A 19,732-nucleotide genomic window follows, 5' to 3' on the forward strand; every position below is an offset into this window, starting at 1 on the left:
ACATTTAATACTACACTCAGGGAAAAGATTATTTATTATACACTGTAGTACTATTAATGAAAAGCAAGGATTCCTCAAGTCATCAGAAAGCATTTGTTGAGAAGGCAAGGTTCTACGTTATACACCTACCACTGATTTGATTTTCAATGTAAACAAGGCCTTTATTACATGATAGAAAATGGGGTTTAATATAAATGAAACAGAGTATAGTTAAATTTTAATAGCTAGAAAGACAACCAAGAAGATACACTATCCTTAATGCTACCGGTCTCAAATGGGGTCATGGGAGATGACCAGCTGAGAGATGGAGGCGAGGTTAATTTCAGAATCACTTAACAAATCTTTGAAGACCAACATCACCACTTTACACAGTTATCAGACTGGTTATACTCATGATGGACTGATCGCAACAGGACCATATATGACTTAAGACTTTTGCTCAGGTACAAGATTACACTTGATCCTGCGAACTGAGTTCCTGACTATACTTAAACAAACCGAATATCCTCTCTTTAAGCACACATTAGACACTTATTCCAGCCATGTAATGGCAATACTAAAAGTTCAAAAGCCAGTGAAATCCAGTAAGGTTTCCCTTACTTTTGTATTGCTACCAGGCTCACCCAGCCAAGAGAAGAGACAAGGTAAGGAATAAGGGTATAGTTCAACTTAATAATTACAAAAAGGGAAAAGCCAATAAAATGTTACTCAGCATGATATATATGAATGATATTTTATTTGCCAAAAAAATTCCACATAACTGAGCTTAATATCCAAAGGGAATGACAGAATGTTCCTCTGTTTTATACTGTTAGAGAGTGGGTTTTATGAACTAAATCGGATATAATAAATGAGTCCATTTTGTTAGGTTACAAATGAAGATGAGTAGCCTTTAAGTAAATCACAGAGAACACTGCAAATCATTGCTCTCCAATTATTAGGCACGTATAAAGCTAGTTATATTTTTCCTTTGAACATTTAAATCAATCATGTCCCTCCACCAGCCCACACTCACCCCACCCCTGCCCTAAAGAAACTAGATTTAAAGGAGAGACTACCATCCTTTCAAATTTATGACCAGGAAAAAAGATGTCTGACTTTGATCCATCACAGATACAAAAAATATATACTTATAGATAGCTCTCTGTATGCCTTCTGTAGACCCACAACATGTATAGATTACTAAATATTAAGATTTATGTTATATCAAAGCAAATATTGACCTTACCTCTGTCTGGGTCAATATTTACTGCTTTGCTCAATAAATCTTGCTGTTCATTTTCAAACTGAGTCAATATCAGTTCATTAATTTCTGCATGATTCATATCAGCATTTTATGAAATTTGAAATGCCAGTGAAAATGTTTCACCAAAAAAATTTAGATATAATCAATTAAAGAGACAAAAAGCCTTTTGCTTTCCTTCTGGCTTTCCTTGTAGTTTTTTTTTCTTCTTCTCCTTCTTTCTCTCCCCTCATAATTGTTACAAAGAAAACTGCCTAAATTTGGTACAATTCAGCCATCTATTATAAAATAAAAGGATTCTTTTAGGAAATATTATGAATGTACTGGTATGAGAAATGAAAATATTCTAGATATAATTCCATAAGATACTAACAATATTATAGAAATATAAATTTTTAAAAAGCAGTGTCCCTCATTTCTCAGTGATAATCACAATTAACTTTTGCGTATAGTCTCCAAACTTCTCAGTTCTATTTCTTGATGGGACCTTATTACCCAAATTATTTTTATATATCTTGTCACTCAACCTATTTCATTTTGGTAGATGTTTACTAACCATTTCATAAGAATGTACTAAAATTACCCAAGTCCCTACTGATGGTTAGCTGTTACACTCACAACGCCACACTGGGGATATGTACAAGTATTTCTAAAAGACAAATTCCTAGAAGCAGAAGTGCTGGATCAAAGACTATCAATATTTAACATTTTCACAGATATTGCCCAAGAGCCCTTGAAAAAGGCTCCAGCAACCCACTACTTTCAGAGCCAATTTAAAACCCAAACACTTAGCCTTTAATTTACACATGTTTTAAGCTTCTCATCATAGCAACAATTTAAATTGTTAATGCTGTTACATAGCACTTGATACCAACCCAGCATTGAACAATATTTCAACTTCCTAATATGCTTCTTCCAAGGGTTACAAGGACCCTAAAGAATTTACTGATGTCCTCTTATAACGTACAATAGCGTCCATTAGCTTTACAAATACTTGTGAAACCATCTCCAGAGAGAAGATGCTAAGAAACTTTAGAACTCAAGTAGCAAGGATTAGAACAAGGTTAAAAAAGAAAGAAAAAGAAAAAGATGAAGAACACATCTCTAAGACGCTAGAGTAATTTCATTCAAACGGTGGAGCAAAAAAAAAGCCAAACTTTGCATTGAAAAACGATCGAGGTACCTTAAGCATATGGCACCACATTTTTCTCTTTTATATATAAAGTCCTGATTTGTGTGTGACCATATGTGTTTTCTCTCACCCAATCTATCCTTGTAATCACAGATCAAGTGTAAAAGAAAAAAAGAATACCTATAGGAAGAAACAGCTTCTCCTACAATGTATTCCCTACCTTGAAAGCCCTGCTATTCCAAGACATTTAGGTGGGAACAAGGGAATACAAAGATTAATTACAGATAAAGGTTCTGCTCAAGGAGCATAAAGTTTAAAGGGTGTAAGAAATATGAGCAAAACACTATGCCATGTCTTAATAGGTTCAAGTCCAAATTTTTTATCTTTATAACCAACCCACCATTCCTCATTTACTCATTTTAAATTAAATGCAATGCCATCTTCAATCATCCTGGGGGTCATCCCAGATAATTCATTTTGCTTTCTCTTCCATATGCTAATGATAATGAATTCCCATGGGCTCTTTCATCTCTCAAATTTCTGATGATACAACCTCATTGCTTCTCATAGTTTCTCACCCTGCCCTCTTCCCCTACTGACCAATCCTTATCCTTACAACTTGTGCTGCAACTCAAACATAAAAGCAAATTAGTCCATTTCTAGCATGATATCCTTAAATGACTCCCCATCACCCTAAAAAAGATGTTATAAGTCACTAGTAGAATTCTGTTGAGACACTTTCTGATCCACCTCCAATACTCTGCATTATTCCCTTAACTTGCTCCCCTCTACCACATGCTCCAGACCTACTGAGCTGCTTCCAGCTTTCCAGTCACGGCCAAGCCATTGAACGTCTTCAGGCCGTTGCATGTCCTGGCAAACACCCGCCCATCTTTAAAGGTACTTGGCAGTAAGTAGCACTTCTGAGGAGTTTCTCTGGCCCATCCCATTATACCACAACACCTGGCACACAGTAAGCAATTAGTAAGTATCTTGAACAAAGAAATAAATAACTTCTACTTAAAAACTGTAACTAGATTAATAGGGGATTGTAGAGAAGATCGAAATTAATTGTAAAAAATAAAGGGGAAACTGATGAGTTAAGACAGTGGGGTCGGGTAGAGATACCTTTGAGCTGGGACTTAGGAGAATGAATCTCAAAAGTGTGGTCCCATCAGACCAGAAGGTCTCTATCGCAAAGAGAATGTCTCTGGGGAAATGATTCCCTTAAGAGATTTCGGAGGAGGCATTAGGAGAGGGGCAAATAATATGACAATATTAACATTAAGGTTCTATAGTGCCTTCCATTTTTCTAATGCCAAAAGCAGACTTCGGCAGGCATCTGTATTTTGCTTTACCTTGTATAGACATTATTAAAAATAGGCATGGAAATATTATTTTAGGAATTTTATTTTTTTATGCAGCAGGTTCTTACTAGTAATCCATTTTATACATATTAGTGTATATATGTCAATCCCAGTCTCGCAATTCATCCCACCACCACCACCCCACCCCTGCCACTTTCCCCCCTTGGTGGAATTTAATTATATCTTAAGTTCACCAGGGGAGCTCCTTACTTAAAAGGATCCAACGGTGAAACCTTTTGTAAATCACCCACTGATTTATCTGGATTTCATGGCAGGATCCCCTTAGTGAGCTTCCAAGCACAGACTCTGGCATAAATACATTTATCCATCCATCTATTCACACACTTAAAAAATATGCACCAAATATCTACAAAATGAGATACTCTGGTACAAAGCAGGAAAAACAAGGAATTATAAGCTATAATCTTTGTCCGCAAAAACTCTATATTTAGCTGGGGAAATTACACACACACACACACACACACATACATGCATGTTATAATACAAGATGTTCATGGGAATAGTGTAGTGCAGTGGCATATAACTAAGAGCCATACCAGAAAAGCCATCCTACAAGGTATGTCCTTTTATCTCCATTTTACAGCTGAGCAAGTCATCAAACCCCAAAACAATTAGAAAGGACATTGGAGATCTCTTCCCACAATTTCCTGGCCACAAAAGGAATGCCTCTTAGAATAATCCTGCTTGACCCAGTGCAACACCAGACACTTCATACAAAGAATTTTGGTCATGGCATGTCTCAATTTTGAAGTCCTCTAACAATGAGAAATATCCCTCTTCTTGTGTAAAATCTGTCTACACAAGAAAAACATGAGATATACATTATTAAAAGTGCAGAAAACCAAACAGGGTAAGCTAAAAAGGGGTGGGAGGGGAAACCACCACCTGTTTTTCCCCAAGTCATTGAGGGGGAGAAGAGAAAACAGAGAGCTTTATAAAAATGCCTCAAAAAAGCCATATATGACAAACCCCCAGCAAGCATCATACTCAATGGTGAAAAACTGAAAGCATTTCACTAAGATCAGGAATAAGACAAGGATGTGTCCACTCTTGCCACTCTTATTCAACACAGTTTTGGAAGTCCTAGCCATGGCAATCAGAGAAGAGAAAGAAATAAAAGGAATACAAATTGGAAAAGAAGAAGTAAAACTGCCAGTATTTGCCGATGACATGATACTATACATAGAAAATCCTAAAGATGCCACCAGAACTAATCAATGAATTTGGTAAGGTCAGAAGATACAAAATTAATGCACAGAAATCTCTGGCATTCCTATACACCAACAACGAAAAATCAGAAAGAGAAGTTACGGAAACAGGCCCATATACCATCGCAACAAAAAGAATACAATACCTAGGAATAAACCTGCCTAAGGATGCAAAAGACTTGTACTCAGAAAACTATAAAACACTGATGAAAGAAATCAAAGATGACATAAACAGATGAAGAAATATACCATGTTCTTGGTTTGGAAGAATCAATATTGTGAAAAAGACTATACTACCAAAAGCAATCTACAGATTCAATGCAATCCCTATCAAACTACCAATGGCATTCTTCACAGAATTAGAACAAAAAATTTTACAATTCGTATGGAAACACAAAAGACACCGAATAGCCAAAGCAATCTTGAGAACAAAAAATGGAGCTGGAGGAATCAGGCTCCCTGACTTCAGATTATACTACAAAGCTACAGTAATCAAGACAGATGGTACTGGCACAAAAACAGAAATATAGGTCAATGGGACAGGACAGAATGCCCAGAGATAAATCCATGCACATTTGGGCACCTAATTTACGACAAGGGAGGCAAGAACATACAACGGAGAAAAGAGAGCCTCTTCAATAAGTGGTGCTGGGAAAACTGGACAGCTACATGTAAAAGAATGAAATTAGAACACTACCTAACACCATACACAAAAATAAACTCCAAATGGATTAAAGACCTAAATGTAAGACCAGTCACTATAAAACTCTTAGACTAGGAAAACACAAGAAAAACACACTTTGACATAAACCGCAGCAAGATCTTTTTTGACCTACCTCCTAGGGTAGCAGAAATAAAAACAAAAATAAACAAATAGGACTTAAAAGCTTTTGCACAGCAAAGGAAACCATAAACAAGACAAAAAGACAACCCACAGAATGGGAGAAAATATTTGCAAATGAAACAACAGACAAAGGATTAATCTCCAAAATATATAAACAGCTCATGGAGCTCAATATCAAAAAAACCAAACAATCCAATTAAAAACTGGGCAGAAGACCTAAATAGACACTTCACAAGGAAGACATACAGATGGCCGAGAGGCACATGAAAAGATGCTCAACATCACTAATTATTCAAGAAATGCAAATCAAAACTACAATGAGGTATCACCTCACTCCAGTCAGAATGACTACTATCAAAAAATCTAGAAATAATAAATGCTGGAAAGGGTGTGGTGAAAAGGGAACCCTCTTGCACTGTTGGTGGGAATGTAAATGGATACAATCACAGTGGAAAACAGTATAGAGGTTCCTTAAAAAACTAAAACTAGAACTATCATATGACCCAGCATTCCCACTACTGGGCATATACACTGAGAAAACCATAATTCAAAACGAGACATGTACCACAATGTTCACTGCAGCACTATTTATAATAGCCAGTACATGGAACCAACCTAAATGTCCATCAACAGATGAATGGATAAAGAAGACATGGCACATACATACAATGGAATATTACTCAGCCATAAAAAGAAACGAAACTGAGTTATTTGTAGTGAGGTGCATGGACCTAGAGTCTGTCATACAGAGTGAAGCAAGTCAGAAAGAGAAAAACAAATACCATATTCTAACGCACATATATGGGATCTAAAAAAAAATGGTACTGATGAACCTAGTTGCAAGGCAGGAATAAAGATGTAAACATAGAGAATGGACCTGAGGACATGGGGTGGGAGGGGGAAGCTGGGGTGAAGTGAGAGTAGCATCCACATATATACACTACCGAATGTAAAACAGTTAGCTAGTGGGAAGTAGCAGCATAGCACAGGGAGATCAGCTCGGTGCTTTGTGACCACCTACAGGGGTGGGATAGGGAGGGTGGGAGGGAAGCTCAAGAGGGAGGGGATGTGGGAACATATGTATGCATATGGCTGATTCACTTTGGTGTACAACAGAAACTGACACAGTACTGTGAAGCAATTATACTCTAATAAAGATCTATTAAAAAAAAAAAGCCTCAAATTTCCACTTGAACTTGCTCCAAATTTGTTTCCCATTTCCCTTTCTGGCAACAATGACCTACCTAGCATGTGTTACGTTTTGTGTAATAATTACAGAAGTTCTGGGTGAACTCCAAAATTCACGGGCTGTCATCACCTCAAGTAATACAGAGAAAATATCTGTATCTTAGTCAAGAAAACTAACTGAAGAGAAAGTGTTGTAATAGTCCCAATGAGATACTCTCAAAACTATTGCTTTTATTTTTTCTCTGTGTAATTCTGCATGAAACACATCAAAGGTCTTTCCCACCTTTTCCCTATTCTTGGTATAAGGAAAATAAATCCAAAGATCTAAAGCAATCTTGAAATTACACTGCTATTATTAACAGCTAATAATAATAATCTTACATTTATGTTCTGCTTCATATCTCTTATGCGTGATATTGGCAAGCTGAACTCAGATATTATCACCACTGCTTTTTAGAGTAGAAAAAACTAAGAACCAGAGAGATAACCTATCCTCAGATGAGCACAATGGGACTGAAACACCTGTCTCCAGGCTCCTCAGTAAACTGTCCTGTATCCTAAAGCTGTAGGTGTTCACCATGGCATCATTTGATAAGCCTATGAAAGTAAAGTTGTTTAGCATTTCAAATATAAATAGGATGTAGACATTATCCAAGGTGATGCAGTGAAAGTGAAATAACTCGGCTAGTCCTAAAGGGATAAGTTACACTAATATCAATGAAATGCTAACATGACAATATCCTTAAAACAAGTTCTCCACAGCTCAAATACTTATGCAACTCTCCTCAAGTGACCAGGTGGGATGCCACCAGAATAATCAGACCAGCATAATGTACCAACACCCACTCCTCTCTCCCCGTTCCACCTCCTGAAGCACATCATCACTCGCTCATCTTTGTCCCTCCCAGTACTTTCCAAGAGCACGACCACCAGAATCACTATGGATGCTACCTAGAACATTTGCTGGGGATATTTCAGCTCACGGGAAATGCAAGGCCAGAACAAACAGAGACATGTTCCAAATCTCTGAAGAGTTTTGTTTATGAGTCAGGCTACCATCTGCTCAATAACCCAGGCTGTATCAGTGTGGTCAGGAGTTGCAAACGTTCTCTGTAAAGGGCCAGATAATAATATTCTAGGCTTCCCGGTCAAAAGTCTATGTGGCCACTACTCAACTCTGCAGTCGTAGCATGAAAGTAGCCATCAACAAGTGCCAAACGTGGCTCTGTTCCAGTAAAACTTTACTCACAAAAACAGGTGTTGGTTTGTAGTCTGCCAAGCCCTGAACTTAAGGATAGTTTTTGCTTAACCCTCATTCCCACATCTCAAATGGGCAATTCCTGTGAATTATGGCTGACAGAATTTAGCTAGTTAGCTCGAAGGATTACCTAGGGATCACCCACTGTCAATCATAGCACCCAACTGAGAATTCCAGTAACAACAATATCAACAGTAGCAAAAGTACTAATAGTGTCAAAAACAGCAAGAAGTAATATTAGGTACATTATACCAGGGATTTCTTAAATTTTTCACACACATCCTCTCATTTCATTCCCATTAACATCTCTATGAGGGAAGTTCTATTAATTATTCCTATTTCAAAGATGGGGAAGACTGAGGCTCCAAGCAGTTAAATGCCCTCCCAACATCATAAAGATATTAAGAGATAAGCCTTAGATTTGAACCATAGTCTATGTAACTTCAAAATTCACACTCTCACACATAATACCCCCCAAAGCACCAATGCCTTTATCTTAGGAGGAACTAAGACAAACTTGTGAATTAGAGTCATGAGATTAAAATCTGGACCATTAAACCAATCTTTCAGAAGTGGCCTGCTTCACCTCCGCTAAATCTAAAAGCATTCCCCTCTGCAAATAATGACTTTTCTTTTGGCAGTCCAACTTTCCAAGCAACATTTATACCTAGAGGTAGTACCTGCAGCTCATAGGTCACCATCTGGTACACTGTGGTTTTAAGACCCTTGTCTGAAGTACCAAAGGTGACAGGCAACAACTCTTACTCCTTCCTGCCCTTTCTTTATCTATTTGCCAAATGCTAAGGAGTGTCTCTAAAGGATCCCAAGTGTTCTTGACATGAGAACCAATATTTCACCACTTTGCTGAAAATAACCACTGATACCATGGAATTTTCAGGAAGATGTTTAAAGTACAGGACTATAAACCATCAATTGATAACTCTCTCATTCTTTTCTTCTCCTCTTACTTTTATTTTTTCCATTACACCTAGCAAGTTACTCCACTGGTTCTTCCAAGCCAGTCTATATCCTTCTGGGGGATTCTCCAAATGACTGTCTTCTCCTGATTCCAGAAAACAAAACCAAAAAATACAACTAAAACAGAGGTTGACAAACTATGGCCTGTGGACCCTATCCAACTGGCCGCCAATTTTAGTACAACCTGAAAAGTAAGAATGGTTTCTCTATTTTTAAATGGTTGAGGGGAAAAAAAGTCTAACATATAAGATTTCCTGACACATAAAAATTAGAATAAATTCAAATTTCCTTGTCCATAAATCAATTTTTATCAGAACACAGACAGTTCGTCCAACTACCTAGGGCTGCTTTTGCACTATAAGGCAGACTTGAGTAGCTGCAACAGAGACCATATGCCCTGCAAACCCCAAGGTATTTACTACTGGGATCTTTACAGAAGCGCATGCCAACCCGCTGAAGATGAACTAGTAGCCCTTCTACCAAAAGAAACAGTTACCAAATCCACGCACGATGCATTCCAGAAATACAAAACGGAGACCCACTAAGTCCACCACAGTTAAGAACATCAACAAAGGCTCCATCCCAAAGATTGCACTAATTATGTCCATTCTTAACTAAGTAATGGGAACATTTTTAGGCCCTTCATTCTTTCACTGCCATTTGCAACTGTAGATGCTGATGGGATATAACTTCCAATTTCCCAACAGCATTATTATTCGAAATTGATGAACTGTACATAGCAGGCCACTTTATGCCTCTTCCTAACTGCTATTAGAGCCACAGAGTACAAAAACGATATATCTTCTTTGGGTTTCTTGGCAAGAAGCTATATATATGTAATTTTGGCCTTCACTTCCCAATTTCCTTCATTTATCAGAAATGGTGACAAAAAGGCTCTAATTAGATCATTCTAATCACAAGGAACAGGTGTGATGGAAGACTTCAGAATCACTATCTGTTCCTTGCAAAACAAAACAGATAGACTACTCTCCCTGTAGGGGCAGGAGATTTATCAATAGACAAAAGGATGCAAAAAGCCAATAGATAAGGTGTAATTAAAGATCAGGCCTATAAATTTTACACTGACATGAATTTAACAGGATTTGCAGGTGGAAATTCAGGGTTTAAAACCAGAGTATCATTATGAAAATAATACCTTTCAGTTCTGTATGCAACAACATTGCATAATGCACAGATTTATTATTAAGACTAATACGCCATGCTTCCAAGCACTTTCATACAAAAATTTGAATTATTCAGTGCTAGAGTGATTTCCAAAGTGGTCTGTCTTCCTCAAGCATTCCTCCTTAATTAGCTACACTACATTTTCCATGTATTTTGGGGCACCAAAATCTCTTTTAGAAATAACAATCCACCTCTTATTTTTGATAGTTGTTAGAAGCATAAGCCAGAAAGGCCTGTATATTCTTGCAGATCTTTTTTTTTTTTTGCCCCTTCAAATGTAAGAAAATTACTTCCAATGTAGCATTCAACATAGTTTTATAACAATTCTCTCTCTTCACTGGCTCAAAGGCGAAATGTGAAAAAAAAAAAAAAAAATTAAACGAACTACAGAAACACAGTAGAGGGCTGAAATACATTCAATTAACAAGATATGATTTGAAAATAAAGTTGCATTTCTTAGATTAAAGCATAATAGTTCATTTTGATACGTGATGCACTGTAATATTTAGCATCTATTTAGCAGCTGAAGACTAGGCTTATATTTTCTGCTCTCTGAAATCACAGCCACTGGGAAGAGACAAGAAAAGGCCACGTCTTTTGGAAAATTACAAGTTTGGTACAATAACTCATTAACGAGTAAAGTTCAGAAATAAATGCAAATTGAGGGGAAAACAGCAGGTTGAGAAAACAGGTGGGAGAGATAAATTAAGGTACTTATCACCTTGAGGAAAAACAGGCTTGAATATTTCAACTTTTAGTGAACTACAAAAGGTTTGAACAAACAGAAATCAGGCGTGAAAGTGATTAAAAGTGTGCTTTTGAGTGAATTTAATGGGATGTGAACTGGCCTGTATGATCGCGGTGGGAACCAGTCAACTCACCCGAGTAGGCCCAGTACGGGTCGCCGGAAGCCTTGCGCCTGCGGATCTGCGCCGAGCTGCCCTGTCTGTCCTCGTGCAGGGCCCCCATGTAGCCTTCTGTCAACACTGCAAGACAGGAGGAGAGCCGAGGTGAGTCAAAATCATCACCCCGCTGGACACAGGAGGGGTGTCAAACGCACACAGCCCAGTGACTGCCTAGAAGCACAGACCTTGGGGGTAAGTGAACAGAACCTCCTGATTTTACAGAAAAACAACTACAGGATAACCTAGAGAGATTACCAGGATTATTATTAATACTAATAATAGCTTACCATGAGCCTTCTCTCTGTGCCATGAACTCAAGATGCACTGAACACTTTATATACATTATCTTATATAATCCCCAACGAACCGCCAGGCAGTAGATACAATGTCTCCATAATGGGTCCATTCAGATAAGCAAACTGACGCTTAGAATAGTTGAGTAACTTAGGCTTGCCCAAGTTCATACAACTGTAGGCCTAGAACCCACGGTTCTGGTTCCAACTATATGCATAAGCCTATGTCCTAGGTGCACAGGGCCTCTAGCCTTACTTCATCTTCATCGAGCAAGGGGTCATTCCATCTCTTTTACAGATGGAGGAATGAAGGCTCAGAGACACTAAGTAACTAGTCCCAGGTCACACAGCTAAGTATGCAGCAGATCAAGGAACCGAATACAAGCATGCCGGCCACAAATCTCAGGCCTCTGCCATCCAAACACAACACAGTCTGAAGCCTGGAAGACACCCTATGGTGTGAACCAGTCCTCCACATATTTTGGACCCCGGATAGTCACCTGTTATATCTGAAGATATGAAGCTTGAAACCCTCCAAGGCCAGCAATGTTCAGAAAAGAAACACTGCTTAATGATGTATTTCTTTGAAAACGCAGAATGAATCCTATCTCCTACCCCAATATGGAGAGCTTCCATCTGCCTGCTACCGTTCAAAGCCCTCCGCTCCCAGCTACTTCATGGATGCAAATTTCTTTTGTGGTGAGCCCACACCTGAATGCACTGATGTATAAGAAGACAAGTATCACAGGTGCCCAGAATCCAAAATGAATTGGAACTGCACTTCAAACAATACATCCCAGCTGTCTGTGTTAATATTTAAATGCACCCAAACAAAATCAAGTGTGCCTTTGAAAAGCAAGGAAAATGGTTAGAGGAACTGTGTATTCATATTCAGTTTAAGACTAAGATGGCGCCAGGAAAGCACAATGCATCATTCCAAATTAGTCAGAGAAGTGATAATAATCATCATCTCGCCATGATGGCATTAGCTTTGTTGACAACGTGATGGTCATGAAGAAAAATTAGGAAACATGTAAAGTACTTCATGCTTGCATGTTAATTGCAAAGACTGGCTTAAAAAGCAACAATGCTTGAGCAAAGCTACTCCACAGAGATGAGCCCTTGAGAGGGATATGGGAATCTTGTAAACTCCAAACACACCAAAGTCAACCTGGTGTCATCTATGCATGCTCTTTGGTCCTGAATGACAAAGTCAAACCCTAAGTTACTAACCATTTTTAAAGTAAGATGAAGGTTTAGATACATCTGGTCCAATTCATCCTATACTCTTGCAGATGAGCCATTCGGAGCCTCAGGAAGTTGACCATTCTAAGCTTCTACGGATCAAAAATAAAATTTCACATCTCCTAGTCTCCTAATCCATTTTTTTCCTCCACTAAAGTATATGAAATCAACAATTGCTCGGCCTCCTTGTCTGTTCACAGTAACTTGTGTTACCTTCATAATGATCCTATGAGGCTGGTCTTTTTCACTCCATTTTACAGACAAGGAAACAGGCTCAACCACATACCCACTAAAAAGTTTCCTAACTGTTCGACTGGTTTATTTTCTATGCATATGGGAAACATCTTATGTATCTGTCTTCTATGCTTCTTAGAGCTAATTCACTCTGAATAATCACTCACAAATAATCCTTCCTCCCTGTATCAAGACAATGAGTAAAAAAAACCGTGTCCCCATTCCCACACACACCACCGGGGCCAGGGACACAGTTTACAGTGATTCACTGGCTTAAGTCAAACAAGGCCCATCCTTGGACCTGGCAAGGATGGGAGCAACATGACACAGTTGTCCAATCCATGACTCGTGACCTAGCAGGTGGAGTGGGATGTGATGATTAACAACACAGAGACTTGGCAACAAATTTCCACTATGTTATCAGGCATTTAAAAAGCACTACAGGGCTTCCCTGGTGGCGCAGTGGTTGGGAGCCCGCCTGCCGATGCAGGGGACGCGGGTTCGTGCCCCGGTCCGGGAAGATCCCACATGCCGCGGAGCGGCTGGGCCCGTGAGCCATGGCCGCTGAGCCTGCGCGTCCGGAGCCTGTGCTCCGCAAGGGGAGAGGCCACAGCAGTGAGAGGCCCGCGTACCGCAAAAAAATAAAAAAAATAAAAAGCACTACACACCCTGAGCTGAATAAGGTGCTCTGCTCATAGTAGCTGGTGTTGTCCTTATATCAATCTTATGAGGCTGGTATGTTTAGCCCCAGTGATACATATGTTTGGGAATGGAGACACCAGTCAATCAGAGAGATTCTTCTCTCTCTTGCAGAAGGTGTTATGACATAAGCTGGAGCTTCAAGGGGATGGTTGAGGGTCAAGCAGGGGATCAATAGAGGCGCTCAAAAATGGAACCAAGCAGGACTCCCGTGGTGGTCTAATGGTAAAGAATCCGCCTTACAACGCGGGGGATGCGGGTTCGATCGCTGGTCGTGGGACTAGGATCCCACATGCCGCAGGGCAACTGAGCCCCTTGTGCCACAACTACTGAGCTCGCGCACCTCAACTAGAGAGAGAAAACCCGCGTGCTACAGTGAGAGAGAAGCCCACGCACCGCAAGGAAAGATCCTGCATGACACAACAAAGACGCTGCGCGGGTGCCGCAGCTAAGACCTGACACGACCAAAAATAAATTAAATAAATACATAAATAATAAATCTTTAGGGCTTCCCTGGTGGCGCAGTGGTTGAGAATCCTCCTGCCAATGCAGGAGACACGGGTTCGTGCCCTGGTCCGGGAAGATCCCACATGCCGCGGAGCGGGTGGGCCCGTGAGCCATGGCCGCTGAGCCTGCGCGTCCGGAGCCTGTGCTTCGCAACGGGAGAGGCCACAACAGTGAGAGGCCCGCATATCACAAAAAAAAAAAAAAAAAAAAAAAAAAAAAAAAAAAAAAAAAAAAAAAATCTTTAAATAAAACCAAAAAATGGAACCAAGCCAGAGAAAGCAAAATCTATGGATCAATTCTGTTGACAAAATTGAAGCTCAGGATAAAGCCAATCTGAAACCAACCCCCTGGAAGGCTTTATAGTCACTTACCAAAGCTCACTTTTCCCCCAGTGACACTCATGTGACCTTGGTGACTTTCAAAGAAGTCGCTTCAACACCTTATCATCAATTTTTCCATACAGAAAACGCCATTGTGGGACTAGAGCTCTGACTCTCAACCCTGGCTGATTTAAAAACAAAACAAAAAACAAAACAAACAAAAACCCTATGCCCTGAACCCTAACTCCAGAGATTCCACTTTAATTGGTCTGGGGTGGGACCAAGATATCAGCCCTTATTTTAAAATGTTCTCCAGGCGATTCTATTTTGCAGCCAGAGATAAGAACCACCAACTTCCCTGCTGAGCTAGACCTGAGGCCCTGTTATCTGTGACACTATTAACTTACCCTCACAGCCTGTGACTTGACAGACTAAGCCTGTCTTAATTATAGTAAAGACCTGGCCACAGAAATGAATAGCCTGCTGCCTAAATCACACCAGTGTGGCAGTTGACCTGAGCAATTAGACAAGCAAATCTAAACTGAACCAGAGTTCCAGCCAGATTCGGCTCACAAACAAATGAACCAGGTATAAAAGTAAAGCAGGAATGAGGATATTCATTTATACCCTTTACAGAAGATCACACTAGAATCACAGTCTCTGTCACCAGTCCCCTCTTCTATTTTTTTCCTGAAAGGGAAGTGCCTTTTATTTCTCAGAACTTTTGAGAATATTAGGGTGCAGCAAAGGAGGACAAAGCCCGCCAGCAGCTGCATTACCCATCCTACTGGGAATGCAAAGCTACGGAGTCCAGAGCTTCATCAGGTAAGTGTGAAAATGTCCAAGTACTTAAAAGCAGACCATAATCGCAAGTCTTTAACCGGACTGGATACAGGCTATAGGTTTTAGGGTCCCACACACGTCACCTCTCCAAACCCACTAAACCATTAATGAAAAGCAAGTCTACAAAGATATATCCAACTCAAGAAACAAGGGAGGGACACATCAGAAGGTCCTCCCCCGACACTGCAAAGTAATGGAATCCATACCCCAAAGCACAGATACCTTCCCAGCCAGATGTCACACTGCGGTATAAGGCATCTGCACTGAGCTGTGGGACTGCCTGTCTGAAGGGGGTTCACTTGGGCCAAATGTGAGAGGTGTGGTTTTGCTGTATCAAGATCAACAGACTAGAAGTGACAGAGGGGGCAGGGCTGTCCCAAGGAAGGTGGGTTAACGCTGTCCCCATCACACTCTCCAGAGTATTGAGGAACAGTGTGAGTTGTACCCAGCAAGGTAAGAATGGGCAGGAAGGGCTTCCCTGGTGGCGCAGTGGTTGAGAGTCCGCCTGCCGATGCAGGGGACACGGGTTCGTGCCCCAGTCCGGGAAGATCCCACGTGCCGCGGAGCGGCTGGGCCCGTGAGCCATGGCCACTGAGCCTGCGCGTCCAGAGCCTGTGCTCCGCAACGGGAGAGGCCACAACAGTGAGAGGCCCGTGTGCCGCAAAAAAAAAAAAACAAGAATGGGCAGGAAAACCTTTATCTGAAGGGCATGCTGCATGGCCTATGAAGGGCTCTAAGCTCTCTGAGACAAGGAGCTCTCAGCCTACCTCCCATGATGGAGCTTGGCATATGGTGTGTATTCCGTAATGAGTAAGGGAGGGAGGGAGGGAGGGAGGGAATAAATACATGAACACCAGAAAGGCTCACGGTGACTGCGTTGGAGGCTAGAGTACGTGTGTGTGTGCACGCATAGGTGTGTGCTTATATGAGCCATAAGGAAAAACACAATCTTCTCCCCTACTGTCTCGCTTTGTAAACAGCACTCTCCTAACAGAAACAGCAAACATCTAAAACGTGAAGCTGGAAGGAACTAGCTTGAGTATCTAATAAGCAATTCTTTAGGAATCAACTCAGAAATGAACGAGGTAGCAAAGGACTTCATCACGCCAGCACCAGACCTCTATTTTTAACACATCAACTATTCATTAAAGATAACAATATTTAGTTTTCCCTTTTATTCCATCTATGTCAGTAGTGTGTGATTTCTTTTTCCCCAAATAAGAACACAATCATGTATTCCTGGCACCTGCGTGACTGAAAACAAAGTTTCAAGTCCCTTCTTCAAATGTGTTTTGATCATATGACAAAGTATTTCCTAAAAGCAACTTTTAAAAATTATTACTTGAACAGCAGTCAAAAACTGTATATGGAGTATATTAAGCAATGTAATGTCTCATTAGCAAGGAGCAGAGATTTGCAAAAAGAAACAATCTGTGGTTCCCAAGTAAAGATACAGACTCAGCACACCAAACTCAATCCATTTTAATATCCTTCATACTCTTCTAAACTCCAACGGCCACCTGACGGCGGCATGGCAATGATATGGTGAGGCTGTGAATCATGCTATTGATTTTCAATATCTTCTGTGCAGAAAATTAAATGATGCAAATGCATGCCTTTGCAGATCCTTACCTTCACGTCAAATTGCTTACTTGCTTAGGTCAGCAGCTTAATCACACAATTAAAAATGGTGCATGCTTACGAAAATGTGTAGTTTCACTCCTCAGAACAGACAGGAAGTGTAAATCTGCCTACCGAGAGGGAGGAGTCGGTGTTAGGCAAACATACATTCCGCGTTCTCCCAAGTTCTGTAGCACCAAGCCAGCTACGGTTTATGGAGCTGAAGTCGGCTGACGGCGGAAAGCTCAGGAGGGCTTTCGGTGGTTTACAATGCTTCAGGGAATTGGGTTTGCAGCGATGTAAGTATATACTGCCATACATTCCTCCTCAAAGAGGTTGTCTCTAGGGAAAGTTTAACCAAACCACACACACACACACACACACACACACACACACACACGGCTAACAAACCCGGACATGAGGAATATCAAACCTGGGTAGCCTACAAGGGTCTGGATAGTATAATAATAATATGGTTTTCTAAAGGGAAAACCCAGCTACACCCATCACCCAGGAGAATGTGTCTCTCTCAATGTCGACAGTACAGAAGTAGAGATTTCAAAACCAGTAGCATTAACTAGCCAATGATTCCCACAGCTCACTCAGCAGGAGACATCTTAAGTAGGTTGCTATGCAGAAAGCTGACTGAGTGACAGGTCTTTTCATCAGGGAGTCTTCAGAAACTCTATCACCTCTCAGAACTTGTACGGAGACTACCTCATTTCCAGCCTGAAGCGAAAAAGATAATAACGTTTCCAGACCCAAAGGCCCAATCGTTTCCTACAAAAATATGCTAAGAGCTACCTACCACAGAAGATATCAACAAAACTGTTTCCTATGTGCATGATTTAATTTCCCAGAGCCATCAGACAGAGTTTATAACAATAAATGTTTTTATTCTGGGAATATAAAAGCAGATGTGTATCGCATCTGCCTTAACTATATCTTCAGGAGGCTTTGGTATAATTCTTACTCTCAGTGTTTTACAGAAATTTTGACTTGAGGAAAAAGAGTTTCAAGCTCTGTTAACTCTTCTGTGTTAACTTAACAGGCTGAATATTTTTCATACCAAGAGACTAGCTCCTCTAAACACTACATCGAATAACATTCTTGACATAGATGTCTTTTCTTGGGTTTTATGGTCAGAGAGAAGGGTCACTGAATCTACATGAGATTAAAAATAAACATATTTACATGTTGATAAAGAATATTTTTCTTCCAAAATTGCAAATGTGTAAATTGAAATTACAGAGTACAACTAACGTCTTACTGTTTTTGACAAAAGCGGTCCATTTACACATGCATTTGTATATCTGAAAATGAAAGGAAGTCACAGGTGCCTACAAAGAAGGGAAAACTGTGGCCACCAAGCGTTTCAAAACACGCACGGCGTTCCTTCACATTTCTGTTTCATCTTACCATATTGCACCAGCAGTGTCCGCTTGATCATAGCAAATGTTATGATCTCCTACAGGGGAGTGTGATTATATGACAGAAGTTATATAAAGGTGAAACCAGAGTCCGTTTATAATGAGAACAGCCCCAAATTCCATCTAAAACAAAGTCCCATATCTTGTACCCAAAGCAAAAACAGTGTAGTGACACTTGAGGGTATTTCCACTTAACTATATGTCCAATTCTAGGTCATTCCAAAGGACTCAGAAGCCTGGGAGAACTGATCAGCTTCCATCTAAAACTGAAAACATCAGAACAAAGAAATTCTGGCTCCCCAGTGCCAGAATGAAAATTACTTTAGGATGATGGATGGATGGCTCTCACATAAAGAGTCCTAGTTCTGTGCCAGAGTTACTGCCAAAAATAAGCCCGCTAAAAATAAGTAACAGGCACTCACATTTTCAGATTCAGAATGCATATTTCCAGAATGGCTGACAAGCAGTTCAGCAGGCTGTTTGTATTTATTATAACTGCTCATACAACAAACAAATTAAAGATCCCTCAAGGATGGTGAAATCTCTCCATCAAGTATAATTTTCTCTAAATTTTAAAGAGCATTTAAGAACATGAAATCCCACAACAGCCTAAAATGAATAAATCTTTATCTTTTTTGTGGCTACAATAGGCAAAATTATCAAATTATAGTTAAAGTAAATTATCAAATTATAGTTAAAGTAATTAAATATTCCATCAGCCTCTCATCTCCTTTGTGCCTGTATTTCAATTAATTGTAGTAAAATGTACTTAGTGAGTGTCCCTAAAAGTAAATCAAGAAGTGCATTCCTTTGTAACTACTGCATTACAAATCATCCCCCTAGTTGTTTGTGATACTGAGCTAAGCTCAAATACAATAGACTATATTACAGTAGATTACCTATTTTATCACATTCAAATGTACCTATTGTTCCAACTACAAAAAAAGTATTTTTCATCATCCAAAGTGATAAAGACACCTAATAGAGAGCCATGACTTTTTTTTTTTTAAGTAGATTACTAAAACTTATAGGCAGTTTAAGGGAAAAAAGGAAATCACACAGCAATATAGTATCCTAGGAGAACAAAGAACACATTTTTACAGGTTTATAAAAATTACTTAAATCAGGTAGAGAAGCAAAATAATGAACTTCTATTTGTTATTTTACTCTAAAATAACACTGATAACAAAAGGTAGAATCTTTTTTTTTTTT

At 39.8% G+C, this 19,732-nt stretch overlaps 1 protein-coding gene across 7 annotated transcripts in view; it reads right to left on the reverse strand.

The window, feature by feature from the left end:
* The window catches only part of PTPRG (protein tyrosine phosphatase receptor type G), a 741,743-nt gene that overhangs the window by 550,455 nt on the left and 171,556 nt on the right, over window positions 1–19,732 (reverse strand). For all 7 annotated transcript variants that reach the window (XM_059078092.2, XM_059078094.2, XM_059078091.2 and 4 more), the window contains exon 2: window positions 11,306–11,410. In XM_059078092.2, the coding sequence (XP_058934075.1) occupies window positions 11,306–11,410 (105 nt within the window). The remainder of the gene's footprint in view (window positions 1–11,305; window positions 11,411–19,732) is intronic.

This window comes from Kogia breviceps, chromosome 10 (genome assembly GCF_026419965.1).
Source record: "Kogia breviceps isolate mKogBre1 chromosome 10, mKogBre1 haplotype 1, whole genome shotgun sequence".
Classification (NCBI taxonomy): domain Eukaryota; kingdom Metazoa; phylum Chordata; class Mammalia; order Artiodactyla; family Physeteridae; genus Kogia; species Kogia breviceps.